The 26,478-nt window shown below is 35.6% G+C and overlaps 1 protein-coding gene across 1 annotated transcript; it reads left to right on the top strand.

Annotated features, from left to right (window-relative positions):
- Positions 1-1,723: 1,723 nt before the first annotated feature.
- On the top strand, positions 1,724-2,434 carry LOC148943187 (uncharacterized). The gene has a single exon (XM_089102471.1). The coding sequence runs from the start codon at positions 1,724-1,726 to the stop codon at positions 2,432-2,434; it is 711 nt and encodes a 236-aa protein (XP_088958597.1).
- The last annotated feature ends 24,044 nt before the right edge of the window (positions 2,435-26,478 follow it).

The following is a 26,478-nucleotide window of genomic DNA, read 5'->3' as shown; positions in this document are numbered from 1 at the left end:
TTTTTAGTGTTACTTACCACGGATCGTGTTAAACCATTTTTTCATGTATTTTAATTCACCCTTTATCATTTGTATTAATTCACCTATATATATGTTGCAGCTTGGATATACAAGCTATGATTAGAATTCAATGCCATATCAAATTAGTACAGTGATTGGTGGAGGTATAATGCTAGTATTAAAAAGAGAGAGCGCATATTTTTAATCATGTAGAATTATTATCATATCAGGTGGAAGCATAATTGTAGTGTTAGAAAGAAGGAGCGCGTATTTTCATTCGTGTAGAAATATTATCAAATCAGTAGATGGCATAATTTTAGTATTAAAAAGAAGGAGAGCATATTTTAAATCATATAGAAGTATTAGCGTATCAGGTGAAGGTATTTTTTAGCATTAGGTGGAGGAAAAGAATATTTAGAAATTATATAATATAATCAATAGCATTTTAATCAGTAGAAAACTCTATTTGGTGAAGGGACTTTAAGTAATGTATCGAAAAAATAAGTATCATGAAGTATTCAGGAATGTGTAAAGTTTATAACAGACATAAGATGGATTTCTTGAATCAATAAAATCTGTAACAACAAAACAAAATCGAAATAAAAAATTAAAAGAAGACGTAGTGGGAACAATGATTGGGACATCATTGAACAATGGGAAGGGTAATATTTAACGTGATCGGAAATCAAAAATCACAAACTACTTTTCCTTTCAATTTAGAAATACACATGTAAGGCAAAATCTGCTTAAACCATTAGCTTAATTATAAAACTCACAGAAGTCATAAATATGGTCATGGTCTATAGAATTTTAAGAATAGCCATTAAAGAAACAATGTATCTTATCTAAAGAAACAGTGTAGCATCTTTATTGTCCGGAACGAATGTTCAATAGCAATAAACAGAAATCTGTCTTGAAGCAAAAAGACAAGCTGTCAACAATTTATGCAATAAATATTGGTTTGACTTGATTTCGTGTGACGGGCGGTCAACAATGTAGTTTATTTAAAGAAAATTTGTATCGTTTCATTGTCCGAAACATATGTTCAATTGCAATAAATAATGATCTATTTTGAAACAAAAAAACAAGTTGTCAAGAAAAAGTAGATAAAAACAATACTTTATTAGCCAAAAATAGTCAATAAAGAAACAATGAATCTTATCTGAAGAAACTTTGTATCGTTTTTATTGCCCGTAACAAATGTCCAATTGCAATAAATAATGGCCGGTCTTGAAACAAAAAGACAGATTGTCAAGATATAGGATATAAGGATGATAAGTTATTAGATAGGATGAATTCCTGAAATGGAAACTGAGCTTACTCTAACAAAAACCGTTGCATTTGGCCTTGGAGCCGCTGGTTTAGTTCTGCTGATTAGAGGTCATGGAAGACAAACAACAAAAACGGTACTACGAGCAGCAGTCAGATGGGCTAGGGAGGAGTAGCGGAGACATGAAACGTTCTCTCGGCTCTGGCGGGAGTTGGGGTATCACTTGGGGAGACACAAGATGGCAGAGATTGAAGCGGCACTTGTCTAGTTTTAGGTTGGCCGCTCTACGGAAATTGGAGTTTGTTCAAATTGTATTGTTGATTCTTTTCTATTATATTTTAAATATAATGCAATGATTTATATATAAGAAAAAAAAATCTGAACTGCGCGTTTGTGCATAGATTGTTAAAGAAAGCTATCGATAAAGCCTATAGACTGGGGTCTTCCCTCTTCATGAGCAGTGTAGATATTTCGGCTGCCTTTGACTCGGTTGTGCAGTCCCAGGTACGTCTAAAGTTACTTGAATGTGGGGTTAGTGCACATGTTGTAGCAGTTCTGTCGTATTGGTATTCGAGGAGTTTTGTGAAAGTTAAACTGGCCGGGGGTCTTCTGAGTAGACTGATCAGACTCTTCCGAGGTCTTCGAAAAGGATCTGTTTTAAGCCTTATCCTGTTTAACACCCTGACATCTGGAATAACAAAAAATATTGCCGTAGGGTTTAGCATCAATCTCTGCAACCTTAGCCTGCTTTCGTACGCGGATGACCTGCTAATGCTAATTTGCAATCTTGTTTCTCTGCAAGAGAATATTGACCGCCTGATTACTGGATATGAAAGTATTGGTTTACGAGTTAACGCACTTAAGACTGAGTTTCTGGAATTTACTTCTTCGGCAAGAAAGCAACTATGCAGTGAAAATACAAATGTAAAGGTGGGACGAAAGAAAATTTTTCCGGGAAACTCTGAGAAGAATCTGGAAATAACGTACGGTCAAGGTATAAGAAGTTCACGTTTATTGATTATAGATAAAATATCCCAAAGTATTCGATCAAGTTACGGCAAACTTGTCTCTTTGAAGTTTAGCCTGAACAGGAAGATTCTTGCAAAGCTTTATGCAGCAGTTGCTCTCCCTCACCTGCTCTATGTATCTCCATTATGGGATTAGTTCTCCCAAACTGATAGACTAAAACTCCAGTCAATCTATTGCAAGTATCTAAAGTTTTTACTTAGATATCCGCTCCGTGAAAGAAACACATTCATCCTGCGTTCCCAAAATATGGTTGACCAGACTGAAATTATGCCATCCTCCGAAAGAAACGCCAAAAAAAGGGCAATGGAAACTGTGCAAATTTCTGCCCCTACACCTTATCTACGAGTTCGAATGAAGAAGTTGTTGTTTGAGTTTTATTCTTTGGTGTTGAAGTGTTTTTGTTTTTCATTTCTCCTTTTCCTTACTCCGCTTTCCTTTTTTGTATGAGCGGGCACAAATAAATGATTATATTATTATTACCATAGTAATAAATTACGCAGAATTTGAAGTTAACGATTTAAATAGAAAGTATTAATTAAGTCGAATTACAACTCAGGGGTAGGCGGTATCTGAGAATGAGCTGGTCCAATAGGAAAACAGGCGATATATCCCAAGAGACGCCTCATGTAACCAACGGAGAATTCAAAAGATATATTTAGTTAGAATTATGGTCCAAGAAATTAGTCTTGATGCAGTAACGATTGAGCAGTGATGAGCTTAGTTTGATATTATATCCTTACTTTGTGTTAGACTCAACTTATGAAGTTTGGAATTCTTATTATGTGTTATCAAGCAGGATGCAATAATGCAGACTGTAGTGGCTAGTAATTTACCTGTGCCCAATAAACTTATAGTGTTCATGCCAGTTTTATGAAGTATCCTTATATTATATGTTCCCGTGTGCATTCCTGTATCATTCATGTGAGTAACAATAAAACCATTACTTTCTTATTTACATCTCTTCATGTTAGTATTTCTCAGAAATTAGTCTCCCCGTGTCTCTAATCGCTCCCTAAGGAATCTGACCTTTATGACCGAATGAACAGGCATTAAGAGGTAACCTAGTGAAACGACGACTCTAGTTGTTATGGCTATGCCTTGTGGTAAATGTTCCTTAACAGTAGAATTGAGAATCAGTAAAAAAAAACTATATAGTAAACTCCATTCAATAAATTCCCCTCGTTAAACACGATTCGTTAAATCCCCCCACTACAATGAATTAGTTTTTATTTCACGTGACCTGATTCGTATCGAAATAGAACGAAAAGAAAAGAACGAGAAAAGGAACCTTCGAGAAAACGAAAGTACGTAGACACAGCCCTTGCCCCTATAGACGTATTTGGAGAAACCTGCCAAAGCGAAGCAACCTGCCCAAGCGAAGAAACCTGCGAAACAATCTAGTTGTGTTGTCAAAATGGTTCCTGAAGCTCCTGAACCTACCCTGAAATAGCCACAGGAACTTCAATCACCTGAAGGATGGTTTGATCGAGAGTTTCAATATTGTTTGTTGGAAAGCAATGGAAAAAAAGCCTTGTTGGGACCAAAAAGATGGATTTCGCTTGTCATTTGAGCCAGAACCTATAGTGAGAGCTGAAGTGGAGTTTGTACCCTACGTCAATTGTAACATTGATTGACGCAGCTTTTCCAGATAACTGCAAACTATTTAATTTTGAAGAAATAAAGAGAATGTAAAGAATGTCTAGGTTTCAGAGAGGTGTTTTGATATTTGCAATAATAGCAATTTTAGCGATGTTTTTTGTTTATTTTTTAATGTTTCATAAAAATTAAACATCCAAAGGATATTCATTTTTTCCATCCAAAGGAGGTAACATTTTCCCTTATTAAAAAAAAGAGAGAAAAGACGGGTTAAGATAAATTTTCATATCGTCAACTCCAAATAAGAATTATCAACGGCTTAATAGTAAAAGTGTTTAAAAATGAAAATCTAAGGAAACACCATAATTTGTCGGAGCTTGTGATTGGCCACTGCGCAAAATTTTGTTTTTGTCCTGTTTGGCAAGGAGGCCAGTCGGGTAACTTTCCTATGAAAAACAATTTCCGTATCATATCCTCCAAATTAGAAGTATCCACTGCTTAGTGATAAAAAGTGAATTTAAAAATGAAAAGCTAAGAAAGCACCATCATTCGTGGGAGCTTCTGGTTGGTGGTTAGGGCAGGTTGGATTTGACGTTCTATTTGTCTTCATCACCAATCAAGTGGTTTTCTTATGAAAAATAACCTTCCTGAAGAAAAAGAAGAAAGGCTGTGGTGAACTGAATTTAACAAAGAAAGTTTGGGGCGCTCTCGTCATGGGGAGCTCGTGGTCGAAGGTTGGTGGCCAATGGTGTTTATCGTCCCATTGATCATCATAGTTCGACCAAGCAACTCTAACTACAAAAAATTGAACTTTTACAGAAAGCAATCTACGAGAACCCACCCCCCCCCCCTTAAACGCTTCGACCACTCGGAAAATTATCTTAAATAAAAATAACTGCTTGAAGTAAATCTGGAAATGAAAATTGGGCAAAAGCACCTTCAGTCGTGGGGAATTTGTGGTCGAGGTAAACGACCTAAGGTACTATTGTTCTGTGGGTCGATTTTCTGGACCGCAACACCCTTAACGAAGAACAACTCTTACAAACAAATGCGGATATATTCATAAAATCAATAATCTTCAACAAAATTAATGAGACTGGTTTAGTAAGTAAGTTATGAAAATCCCTAATTAATTGCTTAGCCCATGAGTTATTACTACTGAACATAACCACTACTAGAATATAATCGTATAGTCATCAAGTAATCATTTCAGATCATGACAACAGAACCGAAGCCTCTTCGAAAGGCGATCATCGATACAGAATTTATTTCGATCACGAATACGAAGGAAAACGTTATATACGCAGCGGCTATGTTGGTAGTGGACGAAGAAGGAAGAGAGATATACGCGGAAAGTTAGGATCTTACTTATAACCTCAAGGGATACACCCCCCACTCCTACAGGTATGGATTGGCGCCAATTCACCCCAATATCACCCAGCCAGAGGGGAAGTAAAAAGCATGTATAGAAAAAGAAGCACGAAACAACTTGGCTGTTTCCAATTAACTATAAGTAGATTTCAGAAAAATTTTAACATTGAATATTTTTATGAGAAAGGCAAAACTCAAACAGATCTTTTACTTTTAGAAAAATGCCGTGCCCCCATCATTTGCTACGAAATCAAAAGGAATCCAGAATGCGTTGAATACGACGGTGTGCACCATCCTTTACTCGAGATCCGGTATTTGAAACAATTTCTATTTGACCCCCAGTCCGAAGAATACAAAGCCCAAGGAAGCGATCTATTCCTGAGGTGTAACAAAGTATACAAAAGAAAAAGAGACGCCCATAAAAGTAAAAGGAACAAAAAAAGTAACAAAAATTTCTAATTCCAGATCTATCACTATGTAACCCGACACAAACCATCTGAAATCCCTTTTACTTCAATAAAAGATTTAACAAAAAATACAAATCCCCATAAATTCAATAAAGATATGTAATCAACGAAAATTAAAATCACGCATTTGCAGATACGCAAGTAGCCATAAACCACTGGCCCAGTGAGGCGTCGAAGAAGCGACTTATATGGTATGTTGCAAACTCAACTATGTAGAATATTAACTTACAACCAAAAATAAATAATAGTCTTAAAAAAGAACATGAAAAGATCCCCCAGTTATCCACAATTAAATAATAGTGACTCAATGATTGAAACCTTATGGGAACACAAAAAAAGTCATAGTACAGATAATATAAATAAATTATTGAGCAAACATGCTCAAGTCAAAACAGAAGAAAACCTCGACTGCACCAGACTACATTTCCTACTAAAATATCCTAGAAAAACTTTGGAAGACAGGGTAATCCTAAGAATAATGGCAAGTTTAGTGTATTATAACTTTAGTGCACGTGTATTCACGAGAACACTCGAATATACTAGGTTAAGTGCCAATTTGGCGTTCAAGATTTTAATACGAAAAATCGCAATGTCCAAGTACCCCCTAATATCGAAATTTATTGCGGGAAACCTTTGGCATATTTAAGACGACAATGGCCTCACCAAGATTTGACCCCTTCGATTTCTTTCCATATTAATCGATCAAGGATACAATCTGTTGAGAAGTGGAAACTTCCTTAAGACCCTATACAACAACTGATTGAACCTTACTAACATAAACACCATAACAAAATCCAGTACTTTTCAAGTTACCGCACGGGATTATAAAGAGATAAAGAAAAACTCTAAATCTCTTCAAAAAAGATGAGAATTTCGGAACCAAAGTGTTCCTGGCTTCGAAATAATTGTGCGTGAACAAAAGTGTTGCTATAAATCACATATACACTTAATTTTCACCGTCGTAAATATCATAAAGAATCCGCTTTCTTTAGCTGAATGATGCCAGAAGGTCATTCGACAGAGTATGCAAAAACATGATATAACCGCTACTTTGAGAGGTTCCAAACCGGCAATTGTTGCATCTAATGCCCTTAAACACGAACAAGCTTGACGAAAATTACATAGTTTTTTAATTAAAATTTCTCAGCGCAAACGTGTCATCGTGAGAGGACTATCGACTTAACATTATGTTGATGTTGTTAGGTTCAAACACCGTACAACCAACGGATAAACCAATATCATAGGCATTGGAATAGCGCTGTCTAAGTAAAGAACGATGTTGGCACAATGCATTATTTTTTTTTTCTTGGTCTTAGGCCAGGGCACTTCGTATCGAAGTAGTTGTCGTAGAAACTTCGGAAAGGGCTCATTAGATTGGAAATTGAAGTGGCTAGTTCTCTTTTTAATAGTCGAATCCCCCCCCCACCACGCCTATCATTCCCCCAAACACATCCAATTCAAATTTTGAGATAGCCATTTTGTTCGGCGTAGTTGATTTCCAAATAGAAAAGATTTTGTTGAGGAGGTCACTCCTCCAAAACCCTCAGGGCAAGGGTTTTAAGTTATGCCCTGGGGGTATATAAGAACGATGTTGGCACAATGTAGTATGTTTTTTTCCTTCAGACCAGGGCACTTCCTATCAAAGAAGTTGTCGTAGAAACTTCGAAAAGGGCTCATTCAATTGGAAATATGAGTGGCTAGTACCCTTTTTAATAGTCGAAAGTTAATGGAAGACAACTAAAACCCCTTCCACGCCAACCATTTCCCGAAACACATCCAATCAAAATTTTGAGATAGCCATTTTGTTCAGCGTAATTGATTTCCAGATAGAAATTATACTTTTTAGGAGGACACTCCCCCGCAGTCCTCATGGCGAGGGCTGTAAGTTAAGCCATAGGGGCATATAAGGTGGTTTATAGAAAGTTTTGTCGTAGAAACTTCAAAAACAGATCATTCGATTGGAAATTGAAATGACTAGAGCACTTTTTAATAGTCAAAAGTCATTAGAGGGCAACTAACACCCCTTCCATGCCCACAATCTCCTCAAACTCATCCAATCAAAATTTTGAGATAGCATTTTTTTTCCGCGCAGTTTAAAAATCAGGAAATTATACCTTTGAGCAGGGAACTCCCCCCAAAGTCTTCAAGGCAGCGGTTATAAGTTATGCCCTGGGGACATATAAGTTTTTATTGAAATCTTTGTCGTAGAAACTTGAAAAAGGGTTCATTCAATTGGTAATACAAAGGTCTAGTGCCCTTTTTAATAGTCGAAAGTGATTTGATGGCAACTAACCCCCCTCTCACGCCCACTCTTTCCCCAAACACATCCAATCAAAATTTTAGATAGCAATATTGTTCATTGTAGTTGATTTCCAGATAGAAATTATGTTTTCGAGGAGGACACTCCCCTACAGCCCTCAGGGCAAGAGTTGTAAGTTATGATCTGGGGGCATATAAGGTTTTTTTTAGAAAGCGTTGTCGTAGAAACATCAAAGAAGGCTCATTGGATTGGAAATTCAAAGGTTTGGGCCCTTTTTAATAGTCAAAAGTGATTGGAGGGCAACTAACCCTCCTCTCACGTCCACCTTTTCCCCAAACACATCCAATCAAAATTTTAAGATAGCCATTTTGTTCAACGTAGTTGAAAGTTCCCTAAAATAGGTGTTTAAGGATGACAACTATGAGGCTATCTGATGAGGCTATCTGTTGCTGTTTCTTGAGTAATCTGTTTTTACGGTGGCAGGTTATTAGCCCACCGACAATTGCCTAAGGTCTATCCTAAATATACATTGGACGGAAAGAATACGAAATGATGAAATCTATCGTACGACAAATCATACCCCCATCCTTGATCTCATTAGAAAGCGGCGATGGATGTATTGGGGACATATGGTGCGAATGGGGGATGGAAGGCTGCCGCACGACGCATGGTGTTGGAAACCCCCGGTCTCCGCAAATCAGGGAGACCGAAAATGACCCTTGGCAGGTCGCTAATGAAGGAGGTGAAGCTGGCGAGGTCCTCGTTGGAGGAGCTATGGTTGAAGGCTCAGGACAGGTCGTCGTGGCGAGCCACTGTTGCTGCCTTATGTGCCCCCAGGCGTAGGAGGACCTAAGTCTAAATAAGTAAGTAAGTAATAGAAAGTGATGTTGCAGAAACTTCAAAAAGGGCTCATTTAATAGGAAATTGAATGGGCTAGTGCCTATCTAATAGTAGAAAGTGATTGAAGGGCAACTAACCCCCCTCTCACGCTCACCATTTCCCCAAACACATCCAAATTAAAATTTTTAGATATCCATTTTGTTCTACGTAGTCGAAAGTTCTGCAAATTAGGTCTTTTAGGAGGATAACCACATCAGAGCCCTCAGTGCAAGGGTTGTAAGTTATGATCTGGGGGCATATCAGGTTAACATAGAAAGTTGTTGTAAAAATATCAAAAGGGACTCATTTGATTGGAAATTGAAATTGCCCTTTTTAATAGTCGAAAGTGAGTAGAGTAATTAACCCCCCTCTCAAGCCCACCATTTCCCCAAAAACATTCAATCAAAGTTTAGAGATAGCCATTTTGTTCAACATAGCTGAAAGTTCTGAAAATGATATATTTAAGGATGACAAACCCCCCAGAGCCCCCAGGGAAAAGGTTGTCAGTTATGCCCTGGGGGCATATAAGGTTTTTATTGAAAGCGTTATTTTAGAAACTTCAAAGGGTTCATTTGATTGGAAATTAGGTCTTAGAGGATGACAACCACGCACAGAGCCCTTAGGGTAAGGGTTGTAATTTATCACCTGGGGGCATATAGGATGTTTATAGAAAGTGTTTGGGCTCGAAACACCTATGCCTTCCCAAGGCCAGAACATAATTTCAACTTTACTGAAAAAAATACAAATTAATGTGCATTGTCACTTTAATATACATATACTGATATTTAGTAATCAAAATGTTAATATTATTTGATTTATTAAAGTTATAAAAGTAAAACATTTATATTTTTTCAGTAAAAAGCAAATTATGTTCTGGCCTTAGGAAGGCACAGGGGTTTTGAGCCCAACTTAATGTTAATTTCTGCTCGTTTTGAGTTTGACTCGGTTATTTATTGCAATTTCTGATCGTTTCGGGTTACATTTATTTGCTGATGCTGTTTTGTCGTAGTTTCACGCTTGGTAGATTATTTGATTTTATTTTTGCTCATTTTTTGTTTAATGGAGTTCTTTACTTTTCTTTGAAAAATTTACTTTGTGGAAAAAGTTTTTTTAATTAATTAAAACTAAATGCCTATAACCATGGAAAAAACCGTGTGTGCAAGTAATTCTATCAGAAATTTTGCTCAAAATGATCAATTGCCCAGAATAATACCATTAATCTTTCCTCCATTGTAAAAAGAAAAAATCAAAAAATCACTAAACCAACATTAACACAACTGCAAGTGGCTTCTGTTATGATAAAACACCATTCACTTCAATAGCCTAGAAGTGACTGTCTGTTGTACTCACCATACTATCTAGTATAGTATTATTTAGTGTAGTCATTTATTGTAATAGGAAAATCTTATTTGAGTGTGCATGATAAAAATAGACTACTAGTGGATTAACATATTATTTACTCTATAATTCAACAACCTATAATCCCAAGATATATATCATTCTCTATAAATAAAGATTCGAGAGTAAAATGTAAAACATTTTTTTTGTGAAATAAATATACCAGGTCCAAATCCACGAGTAGTCCAGACCTCAAAGACCTAGTTCAAGAATATAAACACAATATATTAATTTAATTTTTCGGATTCCCTAATCGAGCTTATCCATTAACAAATCAAGACGGTCAAATAGCCCCCGTAATACCGACCCAAATTTTTTTCAAAAACCAAAAGCAAAAAAATTACAAAAAATATAAAACAAAATAGTTTATATTACAATGATAAATTAATAACATATTAATTCTAGAGTAAAACAGAAAAAATGCAACTAACGAATGTCATGATAATCCTCCACAAAACACAACATAATACATTTGAGGAAATATTTTGTATCAGCCCTTCCAAAAAAAAATACATTTGACTGAGTCATTATTGAGACAGTGGAACCAATTGGATCATTCTTTATATAAAAAAAGAAAACTTCACCAGATTACTTAATTTCATCGAATTCAATTAAGATTTTCCTTCGGCCCATATTTTACAACTTGTATTTATAGACCCAGTGAAGTTATGGCTATATATAGTAAATGACACACAAGAGGTCCATGTTTAGTGTGGCAGTCAGCATGAAAATTCTGGACTCACGCAGTCAATCAGTTAAAATAACTGAGGCCCTGATCTGCAGTCAATGCACCGAGGATGGTAAGTTTTTCAACAAAACAAGCCATTTCATTACATGTTAACGCAGACTCAGGGGAGAAGCAATTTGCCTGCAACAAATGTCAAAAGAGCTTCAGACAGAAAGCGGATATGCAACGTCACAGGGAGTGTTGTCAGTCTGAAAGTATCAACAGGGTCAAAGAATTGTTACACTATGTAGGAGTCCATTACGAAGCATTCAATTTTGGGAAAGGAAGCATTCGATTTAGTATTTCAAATTTTGTGACTTTAAACAAGTCAGTAGACAATCCTGCTTAAAAATTAATTAGATCTAATGCTTATTAATTGAATAATGCATTATTCATACAGGGGCACCGATTGAATAATTCTATATTAAAAAAACAAGTTTACCGAATTACCTAATTTCAGCGGACTAAATTAATATTTTTCTTCCACCTATATTTTGTAATATAGGACTATTTGCATTGACAGAAAGTAGATTACCTTATAACTTAGTCGTTTCATCAAGCTTAAATGCTATATTAGATGTCAGAATCTTAAATAATAATAGTTCTTGTGGCTTTAGAGCATTAAATAACTAAAATATCTAATATATATTATGTGTACTATTATGTTTGTTTTATTTTTGTTTTAGTAATTATTATGTTATTTAATTGTTACTACCATGTAATATGTATTTTTATCGTTATGTATGTTATTATCAAGTGTTATAATTTTGTGTGCAGGTGTTTGCTTTTTCTTTTTTGCCATGGCCGAAGGAGGATTTCGTTTTGCAATAAAATATCTATATCTATAAAAGAAACTAGTAAACAATTTTATCTCGTCATAACGATGCGATTGATAAAAAAAAACAGGCAGTATATGACTCAAATTATATCAACACTTTCCCAGTTAATTTACAAAAGACCAGCTCGTTAATAAACATTGTAATAAAAGCTAAATATCAGCTAATTCATCAACAAAGCGAAAATACTCATTAGCTAATGTAAAAGATTTTAAAATATGCATCTCATTTAGAAATATTGTTTATTGATTGAATCTTACCATAAAACATCAAAACGGGTTTACATCTGTTGCTTATTTTTTTAAAAGAATCTCAATAGGAAGAAATTATTCAAGTCAGAAATAACAGAAACGACAGTTTAAGGTCCATTAATAACGACAAGTATCAATATAATCGGCTCAAAAGTACTCAATTTTCATGGTATAAGTTTATCATTCACGATACCCAATATAAGCGATGAACAAATAAAAACAACAATCTGGGCAAGAAAAGAGAAAATAAAAGGTACCAGACAAATATGTACGGAGACAAGAACAGGACACAATACATATAATACTACATAAAAAAATGGAACCCATATTAACTCTATAAGATTTTTTAATCTTCGTGTGAAATTGATAATAGAAAATGTGTACAACAAAACAACAATCATATGGTGCAAAATGGCTTTTGGGCCAAAATGGTAAATTTTTCGTATTGACACTTTATACTTTGTAATGGTAACCTAGCTCTATTGATAGGACAAACTTATCCTTTTCTGCCAGCCAGCTTACTTGTTAAAACAAAAGTAGAAAGTAAAAGCAATGTGATAAAACTTTGTAACTATTTCTTCCTTCCTGGATCTTAGCCCAATTAGTTTCTAGAGGTCTGAACTCTGCGATGCAGAGATCTGTCTCAATATCTTATCTATTTAAATGATCAATAATTGTGTATTTTTATGAACTATTTTTTTTTCCGAAAATCGCTCGATGTTTTTGGATGAAAATCAGTGTCAGAATATTTTTTGGCCTGAAAAAACGACCCATATAGGTCCCGAGTTCGATAGAATTATTTATGAGCTTAACTTGCAAAAAAAATATTTAAGTGACGTCATATTTATGAGCAGATTTAAGGAGCATACGTCACTTCAAACTCAAGAGTGGCTGTATCGTTTTAGTATCTATGACACATGCAAAATAAAACAAGAAACGTAGTTAAGTATAATGTACCAAGTGTAATGAGTCTATTTACAAAAGATGGTCTCGGTAGTTTCATAAAACCTAAAAGACAGAGAACTAAATAAACAATAGCAGTAAAAACGGCAATTACAACGAGTCGAAAATAAAACATAACAAAGAAATATTGGATTACAAGGCAAGCGGCAGAAAAAATGACAGCGAGTCAAAAAAGAAAGTGAAAAACAAAGATATATGTGGTTACCAGACATTTGACGAGGATCAGAACAAATCAAAATGAAAGTGAAGAACAATAAATGCGTTTATAACAGTTTTATATCACATAGAGAACAAAAACGTAGATTAACAAATGCTCAAAATGAAGAAACTTAACCAGCAAATCAGACAACATCAAGATGACAACATCAAGAAGACGACCCCAAAAATGTAAATTAAACAGGGGAAGAGAACAGTCCAGACAATGAAATCTGACGTCCGAGCAGCCATGTTAAAGGGCCTTCAAAATTTTCTTAAGGAATGACAAACAAAAATGAAAAATAAAAATTTTCGGTTGCAATACTTGAAAAACGTCAGTCAAAAAGATAAAAGAATAAAAATATACGGATAAAAGAGACGCGGCACCAACCCAAAGCAGTTATCACAAAGCATTAAAAATGAATTGAAGAGCAAAGAAATATGTTGTTAGAAGACAAGCCACAATGAGAATCAGAAAGAGTTAAAACGAAAGGGAACAAGAAAGAAACATTAAGTGACAAGAACAACGTAATCAAAACCTCCGACCCCGAATTACTCTAGAGCGAAATCCAAGACAAACCTATAAATTGCTGTAAACTAAATAAGTTTAAATGAAAAACTATTGCGACCATTCAACGTTGTATGTATTCACTGTTGAGTCCTTCATTTTCCCGAGGAAAGAGCAGTCAACCAAGATATTGATGAATTTTGAGGTTGCAGCTTGCTTGTTCAAATTGCATTGCCACCTCCACAATGACTAATTGAATTGGTTTGGTCTTATTTAGGAAATCACTTGCTCTCTAAACAGTTTCACAAATAAATCTGAGAATTGAACTCATGTTTTACCTTAGCTTCATTCAGCGTTAGCGATATTCGAACCATCAATAGTCTTAATATTTTCAGCTTCAAAGTAGCTAGATAAATGTATCATAAAATAAAATTTAGATGCACGACCATCACAAATCATTGAAGGTGATTTTGAACCACCTTCATTTGACCAATTGTGCTTTTCGGACCCCAATGAAGCTGTTGAAAAACGCCTTGCACATCCTTTAAATTTTGTGATTTCCCTTAGCCTAATAGACCTCTTGGAAGAAGTATTGTGAGACACGAATAACTTTTTCAAGGTTCAAGGAAAATTCAAGAAGTGGAGGATGATATCAAGCAGCCCTGTAATTTCACTAGGAAACAGCCTTACTTAGAAGATGAGCAGCAATGAGAAAAAATGCATGAAAAAGTTACTGCAGGGCCGTATTGGGAACCGGAGGAAAAGCAGCCACCTAACAATATATATGAGGAAAATGTGTTCCTAAAATTATTTTACGCAAGGGATACACTGAAATAACAACATAATCAGTAAAACCAACGTAGTCAAATCTGTAAATTAGTTTATATGTCAATATAGGTACCACAGCCTGTGTCACCACTAATAAATATATCCTTGCAGGGAGACGGTTCCTCCGGTGGATACTACAATGACAACAATTTTCAATATTCTCTTCCTAACCCCACCGGGGTTCGGAACAAAATCCAAATACGATCTTAAGAAATAACTCATTTTTACTTCCAATCTCCACTCCAACAACTATCTATTGTATACTCTCAATATTAAGTATATCTAACTTAAAAATTATACATTGACAAAAAAGGAAATTTGCCTCTGGCGTGGTCTAGTCTAGACACGGGCATTTTGAATGCATCAAACATCAAAATCGAATTCGCCAAGCCCATAAATTAAAAACCAATGGTCCAGGATATATTTTGCACATGTAATGATTCATAGAGAATTTTAATACGAAGCCAACTTATTTTCTTTCGCGAAATTGTTGCTTGGACAACAAAAGTTTAGATTCTATATGACACTTAAACCGTAAAAACAACCTAAGCAAAGGGAGAATAGATATTTATCTACTAAAAAAGCGGGCACGGGCCCCAACAATTAAGTTACATCAAAGATTACAATCAACAAGGTGAAATTCAAAAGTAATAAAATTCAGGACAGCCCAATTCCAATCCAAATTCCTAATAATAATATTGATAAACAGCAAGAACCTATGGCTCCCAAACAAAAACCGACTATTATCAAAATTTATGGCATAATTTAAGAACAAGTCAGGCTCTTCAAATATTATTTAATGAAACACAACGCTTATTAAAAAAATTATAATTCTACTTTCTATGAAAAAAAAACTTCTATAAAAAAAACCTAAAAAAAATTAAAAATACCAGAAGTAAAATAATGTCTAAATATGAGTCATATGACAGACAATTAGAAAAGTTGCACAGATTAGACATTATCACAATAAACTTGCCATACCGAGCTCCCTCGAAGAGTCTTCATCACGGAGTGTCACAGCTGAAGTATTAAAGAGTAAACTTCCCTTAGTGAAGCCAGTAGCGTATCCAGGGGGGCAGAGCGGTCTGCCCCCCCCCCCGAAGTTTTTTTTTTTTTCAAGTGCCAATATAGTAAGTTCCGAAATATTCACGCTTTTAAGTTATTTGCAACACCCGTTCCTTTTTCATTTCTTGTTAAATGGCTATCCATTTCTCCGGCAAGCTTATATCATTATTTTATCATCAAACGTGCAATCGCCTCCTGTAATCAAACAATATTTCTCACTATTTAACCCCCGCATCTATAAGCACTAGCTTCTCTGCAATGAATGAATTGCGATAAGGAATTGGACTAAGTAAATAAGTAGAACAACAGGGAATTTTTTATACAAGACAGTGGAGCGTTCCACTGTCTTATATAAAAATTTCCCTGTTGTTCTACTTATTTATTTATGATGGAAAGGCAGTGTGGTCTTCGTCGCTAATTGGACTAAGAGGCGATAGTTCATTTAAACGCTGCTATAATTCCAGTGTAAGCTAAGCATTGAAACGGAGAGGTCACGTCAGAGGAAAGAAAGAAAATGAAGCGACACCAGCCCAGCATTAGGCATTTCTTAAAGCTTGCAAAAACCAGCAATGACGGTAAGGAGTTTACTATTATTCTGACAATAGTTTGTATTTAGTGGGTTTTGAATAACGCTTGTGTCACTTGTAATTAAAATGCAATTCCCAATTTAGATTGAAGACAACCAAAGCTAAAACTAAATTTGGAAATCTTCTCGTAAGAATTTTTTTTATCTATGATGAATTAAAGGAAAGAGTAAAAATGATCATTATTTGGGATGGATCAAACTTTCTTGAAGCTTAATCTTTTTCTAGAGCCCAACATAGGATTATTACTAGTTCATTCATTTTATATTCTATTTCTTGTGTAACTATGAGCATGGTTAATGTTGGAATACCTTCATATTCCCGTATTTCCAGAAAAAAAAAGTAGAATCCCGCAAAAACGGTAATTTTACCGTGTGAATTGATCATTTAGAGCCGTTCCAGATTTTTTAGCCGTGTCTCTAAAATTCAATACTTTTGAGGAGGGGTGGGCAAACTTTGACCTACCAAACAAGTCATGTACGCAAATCATTTAATTAACAAAAGTTAATTGTTTTCCTTTTTTACGAGTTAAACGAGTTTTACGAGGAAAACGAGTTTTTGCGACCATTAGTAAATCGGGAGAAAAGATGTTCTGATTATGATTTAATTGCCAAAATTGATTTGTGTCCGGGAAAAGCGAGATAAGTGATAAAATGAGTCTTTTAACTATTCAAGGGCAATCTTTGAAGCCTTGAAACAGTCGGGTAGAGAGCATTTTCTTGGCACTTTACTGTTAAGGTCACACTACATGATGCTGCAACTAGCGCTTCCGTGTGGAAGTGATCACACATTTTTTCATGCGAATTCAACAATATTCAGAGTATTTCAATTTGAAAAGCATATAGATCATATAAAATACACATCTTCAGAATGACTGGACATATTAAGATCTTTTGCTGAATAGGCAATCGTGCGGAAAACGCAGCGTTTCCACATTACTAGATGTTTTCTCTAGATCCCATGTTTTGAAGGATTGGAATTCGGCACGCTTGTTGACCCGGGTCTTGTGTCACGCGTAAAAAATTTTAATCCCCAAAACTCAGAAACTCGGACTAGCACAATAATTCACGCGTTTTGGTTTTGAAGAATATCATAATGTAGAAAATGAAAATCTAACTTAAAAATATAGATAATATTTTCAGTCCTGCTTTAAGAAAATATAGGGTTTGCCAAAAATAAACAACTAATCTTTGCACCTTGTTTGTCTGCTTTTTCAAGAAGCTTTGGATCTAAAGCTGAATGGCTATCTCTGTGTTTTTTATTTGCCGTCCATTAAAGACCAAGACATTTAATAGAACTATGATTAATTATGATTTATCTAATAATTTGTAATTCACACTATCTTTTATTCTGGTATTTTACTTTTGCTTATTTCTTTTCGTCACTTCATTTCGTCTTTTTTATTTTAGACTTGGATTTTGGCGATGACAGTAGTACCTCTGCTTCTAGTAGTATTGACTATATCATGAGCGGTGTGGATGCTTCTTGCTTGAAGGGCTCAGATATGACCGAATTTCACCAGCCAACTGAACAGGATTCTGTAGACTCGTCCCGTGTTCTTTCAAAGTTCGATATCGGCTTGTATGCTAGAAAACCAGATCAACTCAAAAAGCTTTCAGACGAAAAAAATACAATGTTTTAACTAGTCACTTCAAGCCGAACCAGAACTTTCCATTTCATTCGAAAGCATTTATCGAAAAGGGGAAAACGAAAGTTCGATCTTTTCAGTACTCTTGGTTACAAACTTTCCCAGAATGGTTGGTCTTCAGTCCATCGTGCATGGGTGTCATTGTGCAAAATGCGTTTTATTCGCTTGTCAAGCTGCTGGGAAGGGTAGCCATCAGGTTCAAGGCTCTCTAGTCTCGAAACCATACACAGGACTCAAGGATTTCCTTTCAGACATGCGGGCGCATCAGAACTCTCGTTACCATCTTGATTCAATGATTAGCACCGAAAGCTTTGTCTCCGCTTATGAAAATCAAACTAGGAGCATCTGCTATATCGACCGCGGAGGCTGAAATAAAAAAGAAAAATCGCGAAATTCTAACACCAATTCTGCGCAGTCCTTTTTTGCGGGTGGCATGAGTTACCTCTGCGAGGACACAGAGAGGAGAGTAAACTAGGCGACAAAACAAACGTAAATGAAGGCATTTTTCGTGGTGTTTTGCGTTTAATGGTAGAGTGGAGAGCAATGTCTAAAAGAACACTTCGAAAATGGCGCAAAACATGCGCAGTATATATCTCCCATCATTCAAAACGACCTGATCGATTGTGCCGCGTCCATTATTGTGCCAAGCATTGTGAGTGATGTAAATAGTTCAGTAGCATTTTCAATCCTTGCCGACGAGACTACAGACATTTCCAATAAGGAACAGTTAGTTCTTGTAGTCAGATACTACAATGAAACTCGTGCTTTATTTCAAGAGCGGTTTCTTGGGTTTTCTGTTTGCGGAAATCTGACCGGCTCTGCAGTAGCGGAACAAATCATTGGTCAATGCATTAAGTTCTGCTTAAAAATGGAGAAATTTGTGGGGGTCGGTTTTGATGGGACCAGCAGCACATCAGGCTATTATTCGGGCGCGCATGCAGAAATTAGGAAAAAATATCCGCATGTGATCTACATCCACTGTGCCTTGCAAAGCTTAAATTTGGCTTTATGTAAAACTAGTAGGGTAGGACTTGTTAGGTCAACCTTTGCTACTGTACAGCAGATTATATCATTTTTATCATCTTCACCAAAAAGAATGAATATATTTGTAGAAGCGGTCGCTGTCGTTTGTCCCGATAGTCCTGTTAGAAAGCTTGTGAAGTTGTGCAAAACGAGATGGGTGGAGCGTCACGATTGCATTTTAGTTTTTAGGCCTTTGTATTGTGCGATTATTTCCGTGCTTGAGGAAATAGTTGGTAGCATACGGTACGATTCGGAAGTTATTTCAAAAGCGAATGCGTTGGTTTCAGCAGCAACCGAATTTAGTTTTATGTTCACGATGGCTATGCTAGAGTTTGTAAGTGCCATAATGCTCTCTGTCTCTAAGGCGCTGCAAGCCGAAGATTTAGCCTTAGTTGAGTGCTGTCGGCATATTAAGCTATGTTCTGATACTTTACTGCAGTCAAAACAAAATGATTTTGAAAGAGGCTGTTCCAAGGTCTATCCGCCGAAAGTCCATCAACGATAATGAGTCCATCAAGGTTTTTTATCGCGAGTCATTGTTCGAACCTTACTTTGCTTCACTTTTTGAAGAACTTGATCAAAGATTTTTTTGCTATCAGGACGCATCTTTCAAAATCGGAAGGCTTTTGCCAGCTAACGGCGTCATTAAATAGTAATGAATTTGTGAACGATGTTGCTGTTTACGAGGGATTTCACGGGGGTAGACGTGCACTCGAATGTGAGTTAGTCCTTTGGAAACAGAAGTGGCTCGGAATGTCTGAGAAACCATCAGCTGTTGCTTCGACTCTTACATCATGCGATGCAAGATTTTTCCCATGCATTCAAAGGCTTTTGACGATTTTTCAGACATTACCAGTGACTACCGCTACTGCTGAGAGGAGCTTTAGATGTCTTAAGCGATTAAAAACCCATCTGCAGAGCTCAACGGGCGAGGAGCGTCTGAACGGACTAGCTCACATGACCCTGAACCACGATATCCAGGTCAATGCTGACCAAGTTTTTGATTGATTTGCAGCCAAAAAAGACCGGCGGCTGTTACTGTGAGATGTTAGGTCGTCTTTCGTTGCTCGTTTCTCTAAGTGCAGTTGACTCTGTTTTTGAAACTTTAATTGTGCTTTATCCTCTGTAGACAATGTTAATATCAATACATTTCTTGCTTTCATGGCTGCTATAATAGGTAGACTGAGGCCCCCAACCCTCCGAAACCAAATTCTAGGCAACTGTCTTTGATATAATATTATTTTTTATTTATTTGGCTCTCTAAAACAAGGGTCCCATAGGCAAATATAAGGAATAATACACTTCTTTTTTTATATTTTCTAAATTCTGCTGCTTCATGGCAGTTGCAAAACATCTACTGGCCCAAAATAGAAACTCTCACTGCTTCTAACTTTTTTTTAATTCTGACTTTGTTGGTAAAATTTTGTTATCCATTCTCAAACAAAAAAGTCTGCAGCTAGAAATACTCATGACAAGTGTGTACTTTTTATTTCTTTACCTAGCTACTCCTCCCCCTACCGCCTGAAATCTTGCACTATGATGGATAATTTTCTTGCTCACATGACTGCTATAAAAAGGTAGACTGACGCCCCCCCCCCCCCCGAAAAAAAAAATCCTGGATACGCCACTGGGTGAAGCCATGCTTCTACTTCGTATTCTACAACGTCGATTGTATCTAACTTCGGTGGTATAGAACCTATAAGCAAAAATCGTTAATTCTACACCTAATCATACAATTCGTCGTGATAAAATATATTTTGGATCCATCACATAATGGATACCTCAAGAAACATGAATGTGTATAAATGCTATACCCCTGGTTTCAAACAGGATTGCTCTCCTAATATCTATTCCCCTACTTCTAAAATTACAAAGCTCAAGAAACAGAATACATATTGATTTCGATCAACAAGAAAAGGAAGAAAATGAAAAGCAATTCCCTAACACGGATAAAGTAAAGAGGTCGTGCAACCTTGATTTTACGTCATAATAACTTCTCCTGGATTTTTAATCTGGGGTAGCAATAAACTTTTCAAAACAAGTCAAAAATTCTTCATATTGATTTCGTACCTTTTTTATGAGTCAAACAATATTTTGAGGTGATCAAACCTTACGTAACACAGCAGGAGATCAACGGCCTCACTTTGCCGCTTGCGCAAGGCATTGGGAAACTTTGTCGAGGACGTGATTGCCACTAAAGATCGATATCCTCTGGGAAATCAGAAGAGACCCCAGTCAAAGGGAAGGCTACGCACTCGTTATCTGTTGCATTTAATGAGTTATAAGAAAATAAAATGATACTTCGTAAAATATCAGCTGCCAAAAAATTTTTTACTAATTGTTTTTTTTTTTAAGGTCAAACGAAAATACTGAGAAAAAAACAAAGCGAATATTTTGATAAGACAGCCGCGTCTCAAACAAACAAATCAATTAAAATGCCAAAAAATTAAGAAAAATAAAACATTTAGAGTCAATGTAAAAAAAAAACAATGAAAACCCAAAATTAAAAATGAATAAAATTCAATAAAATCCAAAATTAGAAGAATTAAAACCGAATACCTAACAGCCAAAGGTGAGTTGGAATATTCGTGTTGGAATATTCTGGGATTTCCAACGCCTATAGCAATTTAGGTGTTGGAATATTCTGGGATATAGAAAACATCAGGATTTCAAAGAAACTCAACTCCATGATATTTTAAATGCAGCAAGAAAAAAAAATTAAATATGATGATAGACATCCAAGTAGAGTCTATAGGTATTAGACGTTCGAAATTCACCTGAGCAAATGATAAAAAATAAGCCAGTGCTACAGAGGTGTTTATTATTTAAGTTGAAGCATCCGCAAACAACGCTGCGGCTGAAAAGCTGAGAGAACGGATTCGCCAGCTTGGAGATTCGCACAGAGGCGAAAATCATAGTTTCAACTAGTGATTTATCAGTGTTAACTAGTGATTAATTAGAATTTGTTGTTACTAGTGATTGTTAAATAGTGATTTTGTTTGTTTGTTTTTTCTGCATTTTGTACTTTAGCTGCAAGAAATGTGGCATTAAAGCTTGCGAAAGAGGCAAATATTGTTGGATACCCAAATCTTCTTATGTTCAGCTAAATCTGTGAGTTCTTATCATTTCATCTCATCAAATATTGTAATTTGAATAATGATAAGTTAAGGATTTAAATAAAGAAAATGAAGTACAACTGAAAATGCGTGTTGGAATATTCTGGAATATAGGAAACATCGGGATTCCCGATTAAAGCCAACTTTAGGATATTTTAGATGCAATTAGAAAAAAAATTAAATATTATGATAAATATATTCAAGTAGAGTGTCTCTTGATACTAGACGTTCGAAATTCACCTTAGCAAATGATAGAAAATTAGCCAGCGCAACATAGGTGTTTATTATTTACGTTGACGCATCCACAAAAAAAAAACCACGGCTGAAAAGCCGAGAGAACAGATTTGCCATTGTGGAGATTTGCAGAAAGAAGAGGAAAAAAATATAGTGTTAACTAGTCATTAATTACTGTTAACTAGCGATTTTGTTTGTTTGTTTTTCTGCATTTTGTATTTTAGCTGTGAGAAATGTGGCAATAAAGCTTGCGAAGAATGGGCAAATATAGTTGAATACCCAAATCTTCTTATTGTTCATTGAAATCAGTGAGTTCTTATTATTTCATCTCATTAAATATTGTAATTTGGATAATGATAAATTAAGGATTTAAATGAAGGAAATGCAGTACATCTGAAAATGCGTGTTGGAATATTCTGAAACATAGAAAATATCGGAATTCCCAAAGAAAGTCAACTCCAGGATATTTTAGATGCAACAAGAAAAAAATATTTAATATGATGATAGAGACATCGAAGTAGTTTCTCTTGGTATTATACATTCGAATTTCACCTGACCAAATGATAAAAAATTAACCAGTGCTGCAGAGGTGTATATTGTTTAAGTTGACGCAACCGCAAACAACGCTGCGGCTGAAAAGCTGAGTGAACAAATTCGCCAGTTTGGAGATTTGCAAAAAGAAGAGCCAAAAATCATAAAATTCACTAGTGATTAAGTTGTGTTAACTAGTGGTTGTTAACTAGTGTTAACTACTTATTTTGTTTGTTTTTCTGCATTTTGTATTTTAGCTATTACGAGAAATGTGGCAATAAAGCATGCGAAACATAGACAAATATAGTTGGATACCCAAATCTTCTTATTGTTCAGCTAAATCAGTGAGTTCTTTTTATTTCGTCTCATTAGATATTGTAATTTGAATAATGATAAGCTAAGGATTTAAATGAAGGAAATGCACTTAATCTGAAAATGCGTGTTGGAATATTAGGGAATGTAAAAAAACATCGGGATTCCCGAAGAAAGTCAACTCCAGGATATTTTAGGTGCAATATGAAAAAAAAATGAAATAGGATGAAAGAAACATCAAAGTAGTGTCTTTTAGTATGACGTTCTGAACAAATGATAAGAAATTAGGCAGTGCCTCAGAGGTGTTTATTATTTACGTTGACGCATCCGCAAACAACGCAGTGGCTGAAAAGATGAGATAACAGATTCGCCAGTTTGGAGATTTGCACAAAGAAGAGACAAAATTTATAGTGTTAACCAGTGATTAATTAGTGTTAAGTAGTGATTGTTGACTAGTAAGATACCCATATATTCTTATTGTTCAGCTAAATCAGTGAGTCCTTATAATTTCGTCTCATTAAATATTGTAATTTGGATAATGATAAGTTAAGGATTTAAGTGAAGGAAATGCAGTACATCTCAAAATGCAAGTTGGAATATTCTGGGATATGGAAAACATTGGGATTCCCAAAGTGAGTCAACTCCAGGATATTTTATATGCAATCAGAAAAAAAAATTAAATATGATGATAGAGACATCCAAGTAGAGTGTCTCTTGGTGTTGGGCGTTCGAAATTCACCTGAGAAAATGATAAAAAATTAACCAGTACTGCAGAGGTGTTTATTATTTACGTTGACGCATCCGCAAACAACGCTACGGCTGAACATTTAGCTAGGGGTGATGGACCTGGGGTTAGGTGACTTTTTTTGTTTGTTCGAGTAGATATAGTCTTCGCTTGTAATAGATTCCCATTTATACACTAATTGTTAAGAGGAGAGTGACCCATGGTTTCACTATAGACAATCGTTAGGTTTTGTTCTTGTGTTATAAGCGACAGTGCTTGAAGTTTGTTTGTAATGTTTGTTGTTCTTATTTATTTATTTATATATATTTTTTTCTTCGTGTTTTAGTTGTCGTATTTTTAATGTGTTATTTATTTAAACAATTTTCATTTCGTTCCTTTCGTTTTTTTCCGTTGAGAAAGGCTCCCGGACGTGGGGCTAAAATATTTGGAATATTTTAAAATTAAAGTCTTGTTTTGTTTTTTTATTTTTGTTCCACTGCTTTGTTGCAATTAAAAGTCGTTTTTTCTTGCTTAAATTTTTTAATGCAATAAGAAAAAAAATTAAATATGATGATAGAGACATCCAAGTCGTGTCTCTTGCTATTAACAAATTAAAAAAAGAAGTTTTTTTTAACTGAAAGTAAGAAGAGACATTGAAACTGAAAACGAACAGAAATTATTTCGTATATGAAAGGGGCTGTCTCCTCCTCAACGCCTCGCTCTTTACGCTAGTTTGACTCTGTCTCACAACTTTATTTTGTTAAACAACAAAAAAATTTAGAAATTTATTTCGAATGTTTATTTTAATTTTGGGTTTCTATGGACTATCAAACTGTTAGGTTTGTCCTAACATGTCTCATTAAGTTTTTTTCTGGTCATAACGTCTGATTTTTTTGTACTTTAGGTAAACTTAATTGGATTTTCAGTAAAAAGGGAAAAATTGGAAGTTCAAAACCAATAACTGTTTCTCTTACACAACTACCAGTGGATCTTGCTGCCAGGAAATTTAAAAACGATTATGCCAAGTCTATTCGTAATGAATGGAGTAAGAGACACGACTTTGTCGCCGTACCAAGTATATTCTGCCCCCTGGACTACGAGCTTGGGATAAGAAACTTGACGAAAGTCTTTACGCTAAAATTAGAATCTTGTTTCGAATTTCTTGTTTCGAAGTTTTGAACTACGAAACTTGGGATTAGATATTTGACGAGAGATTATATGCTGGAGTTCGAATTTTGTTTCGAATTTAGTCGAATTTTCTTCTGGTAATAATGTCTGATTCTTTTGTAATCTAGGTAAACTTTATTGCATTTTCAGTAAGAAGGGAAGAATTGGAAGTTCACAACCAACAATTGTTACTCTTACACAACTACCAGTGGATCTTACGACCAGGAAATTTAAAAGTGATTATGCCAAGGCTACTCGTAATGAATGGAGTAAGAGACACGACTTTGTCACTCTACCAGGAAAATTCTGCCCTCTGGCAGAGGCGCCATTTAGGGGAGGGGCAGTGGGGGGGGCATGCCCCCCCTAGACTTTGAAAATTACCTTCTTATTTATATTTTACAGCTATTTTCTATTTTAGCTATATGCTATATTAAACCAGCAACTGGTCCAATAAATACGACCAACAAACTGGTACCTTAATTATATAATCTTGTTTTGAAATGTCTAAGAGTGAGCGCGTCTACACTATTTTATTTCTGAGTAGGGTTCATTCAAAACTAAGCTTCATGTGGCCAGTACCCGTTTCGTTATTGTTCTTGTGAAGAATTCGTTGTAAACTATGAGTTTTGTATATTGCCTTTTTTAGTAGCTGGGAAAGCAAATGTGTTCTAGGGTTTCAAGGGGGTTTGGGTCAGCAGATTCTTGACGTCGTTGAATAGTTTATGGGATGACTAGTCCCAGTGGAGTGTATGGGACTGTCATGAACAGAAAATGTAAGTGATTGGTTTATGGAGTTTCTAAGCGGGGTAGTTTTACCGTGGAGTAAGGGAGTGATTTTCTAAGTGAGTCTCTACGTGTTTCTTCAGTTCTTCTCTTGCCGTGTCTGAGTGATGTCCTTGTCTACTACTCGTTTAACTATGAGTAAAAAGTGACAACAAACTTTGGATTTTTTTCGGTGAATATGCGGAAAAAAATGAAGAAACTTTAGTGCAAGAAACTGGCAATAGTGTCAGCACCCAAAGTCTAGGGTTAGTTGAGATAAATTCCCCCACCTGTGACAGAATTTCGGAAACAATAAATGGCTCAGATCAACATGAAAGTTCGGTCTGCATCGCTGAACCCCTTGCAGGTTCCAGTAGCAGTCAAGAAACTCTCTCAGATATCTCAAGGACGCGTCACGGCAAACCAACTCAACCTATTCTTGAGAGATATCCGGCTTCCACTTCTAACGGAAGGAAATTCAGTGCATACTACTATAAGACTTATGAATGGATTGAATACTCAAAAAACTTGAATTCTGTGTTTTGTTTTGCTTGCCACCATTTTTCTATGTGGACTCTAAGGGTTGGAGAAACTGCTGGAAAAAGGGCTTTCATTGAGTCAGGATTTTGCAAGTGGAAAGACAGTTCTGCTCTATTAAAGCAACATGATGGTTCTGAAAGACATAGGCATTGTATGTCAGCATGGACGGAATTTAAGATAATGAGTATTGATAC

The sequence above is a fragment of the Artemia sp. Qi Xiang Cuo genome, chromosome 16 (assembly GCF_049724085.1).
Source record: "Artemia sp. Qi Xiang Cuo chromosome 16, ASM4972408v1, whole genome shotgun sequence".
NCBI lineage: Eukaryota > Metazoa > Arthropoda > Branchiopoda > Anostraca > Artemiidae > Artemia > Artemia sp. Qi Xiang Cuo.
Note: the sequence above shows the minus strand (reverse complement) of the source record. Positions and strands in the feature narration are given on the sequence as shown.

Bases quoted from the DNA above. Each gene is read 5' to 3' on its own strand.
- LOC148943187 (XM_089102471.1), top strand. From the start codon at position 1,724: ATGAGCAGTGTAGATATTTCGGCTGCCTTTGACTCGGTTGTGCAGTCC.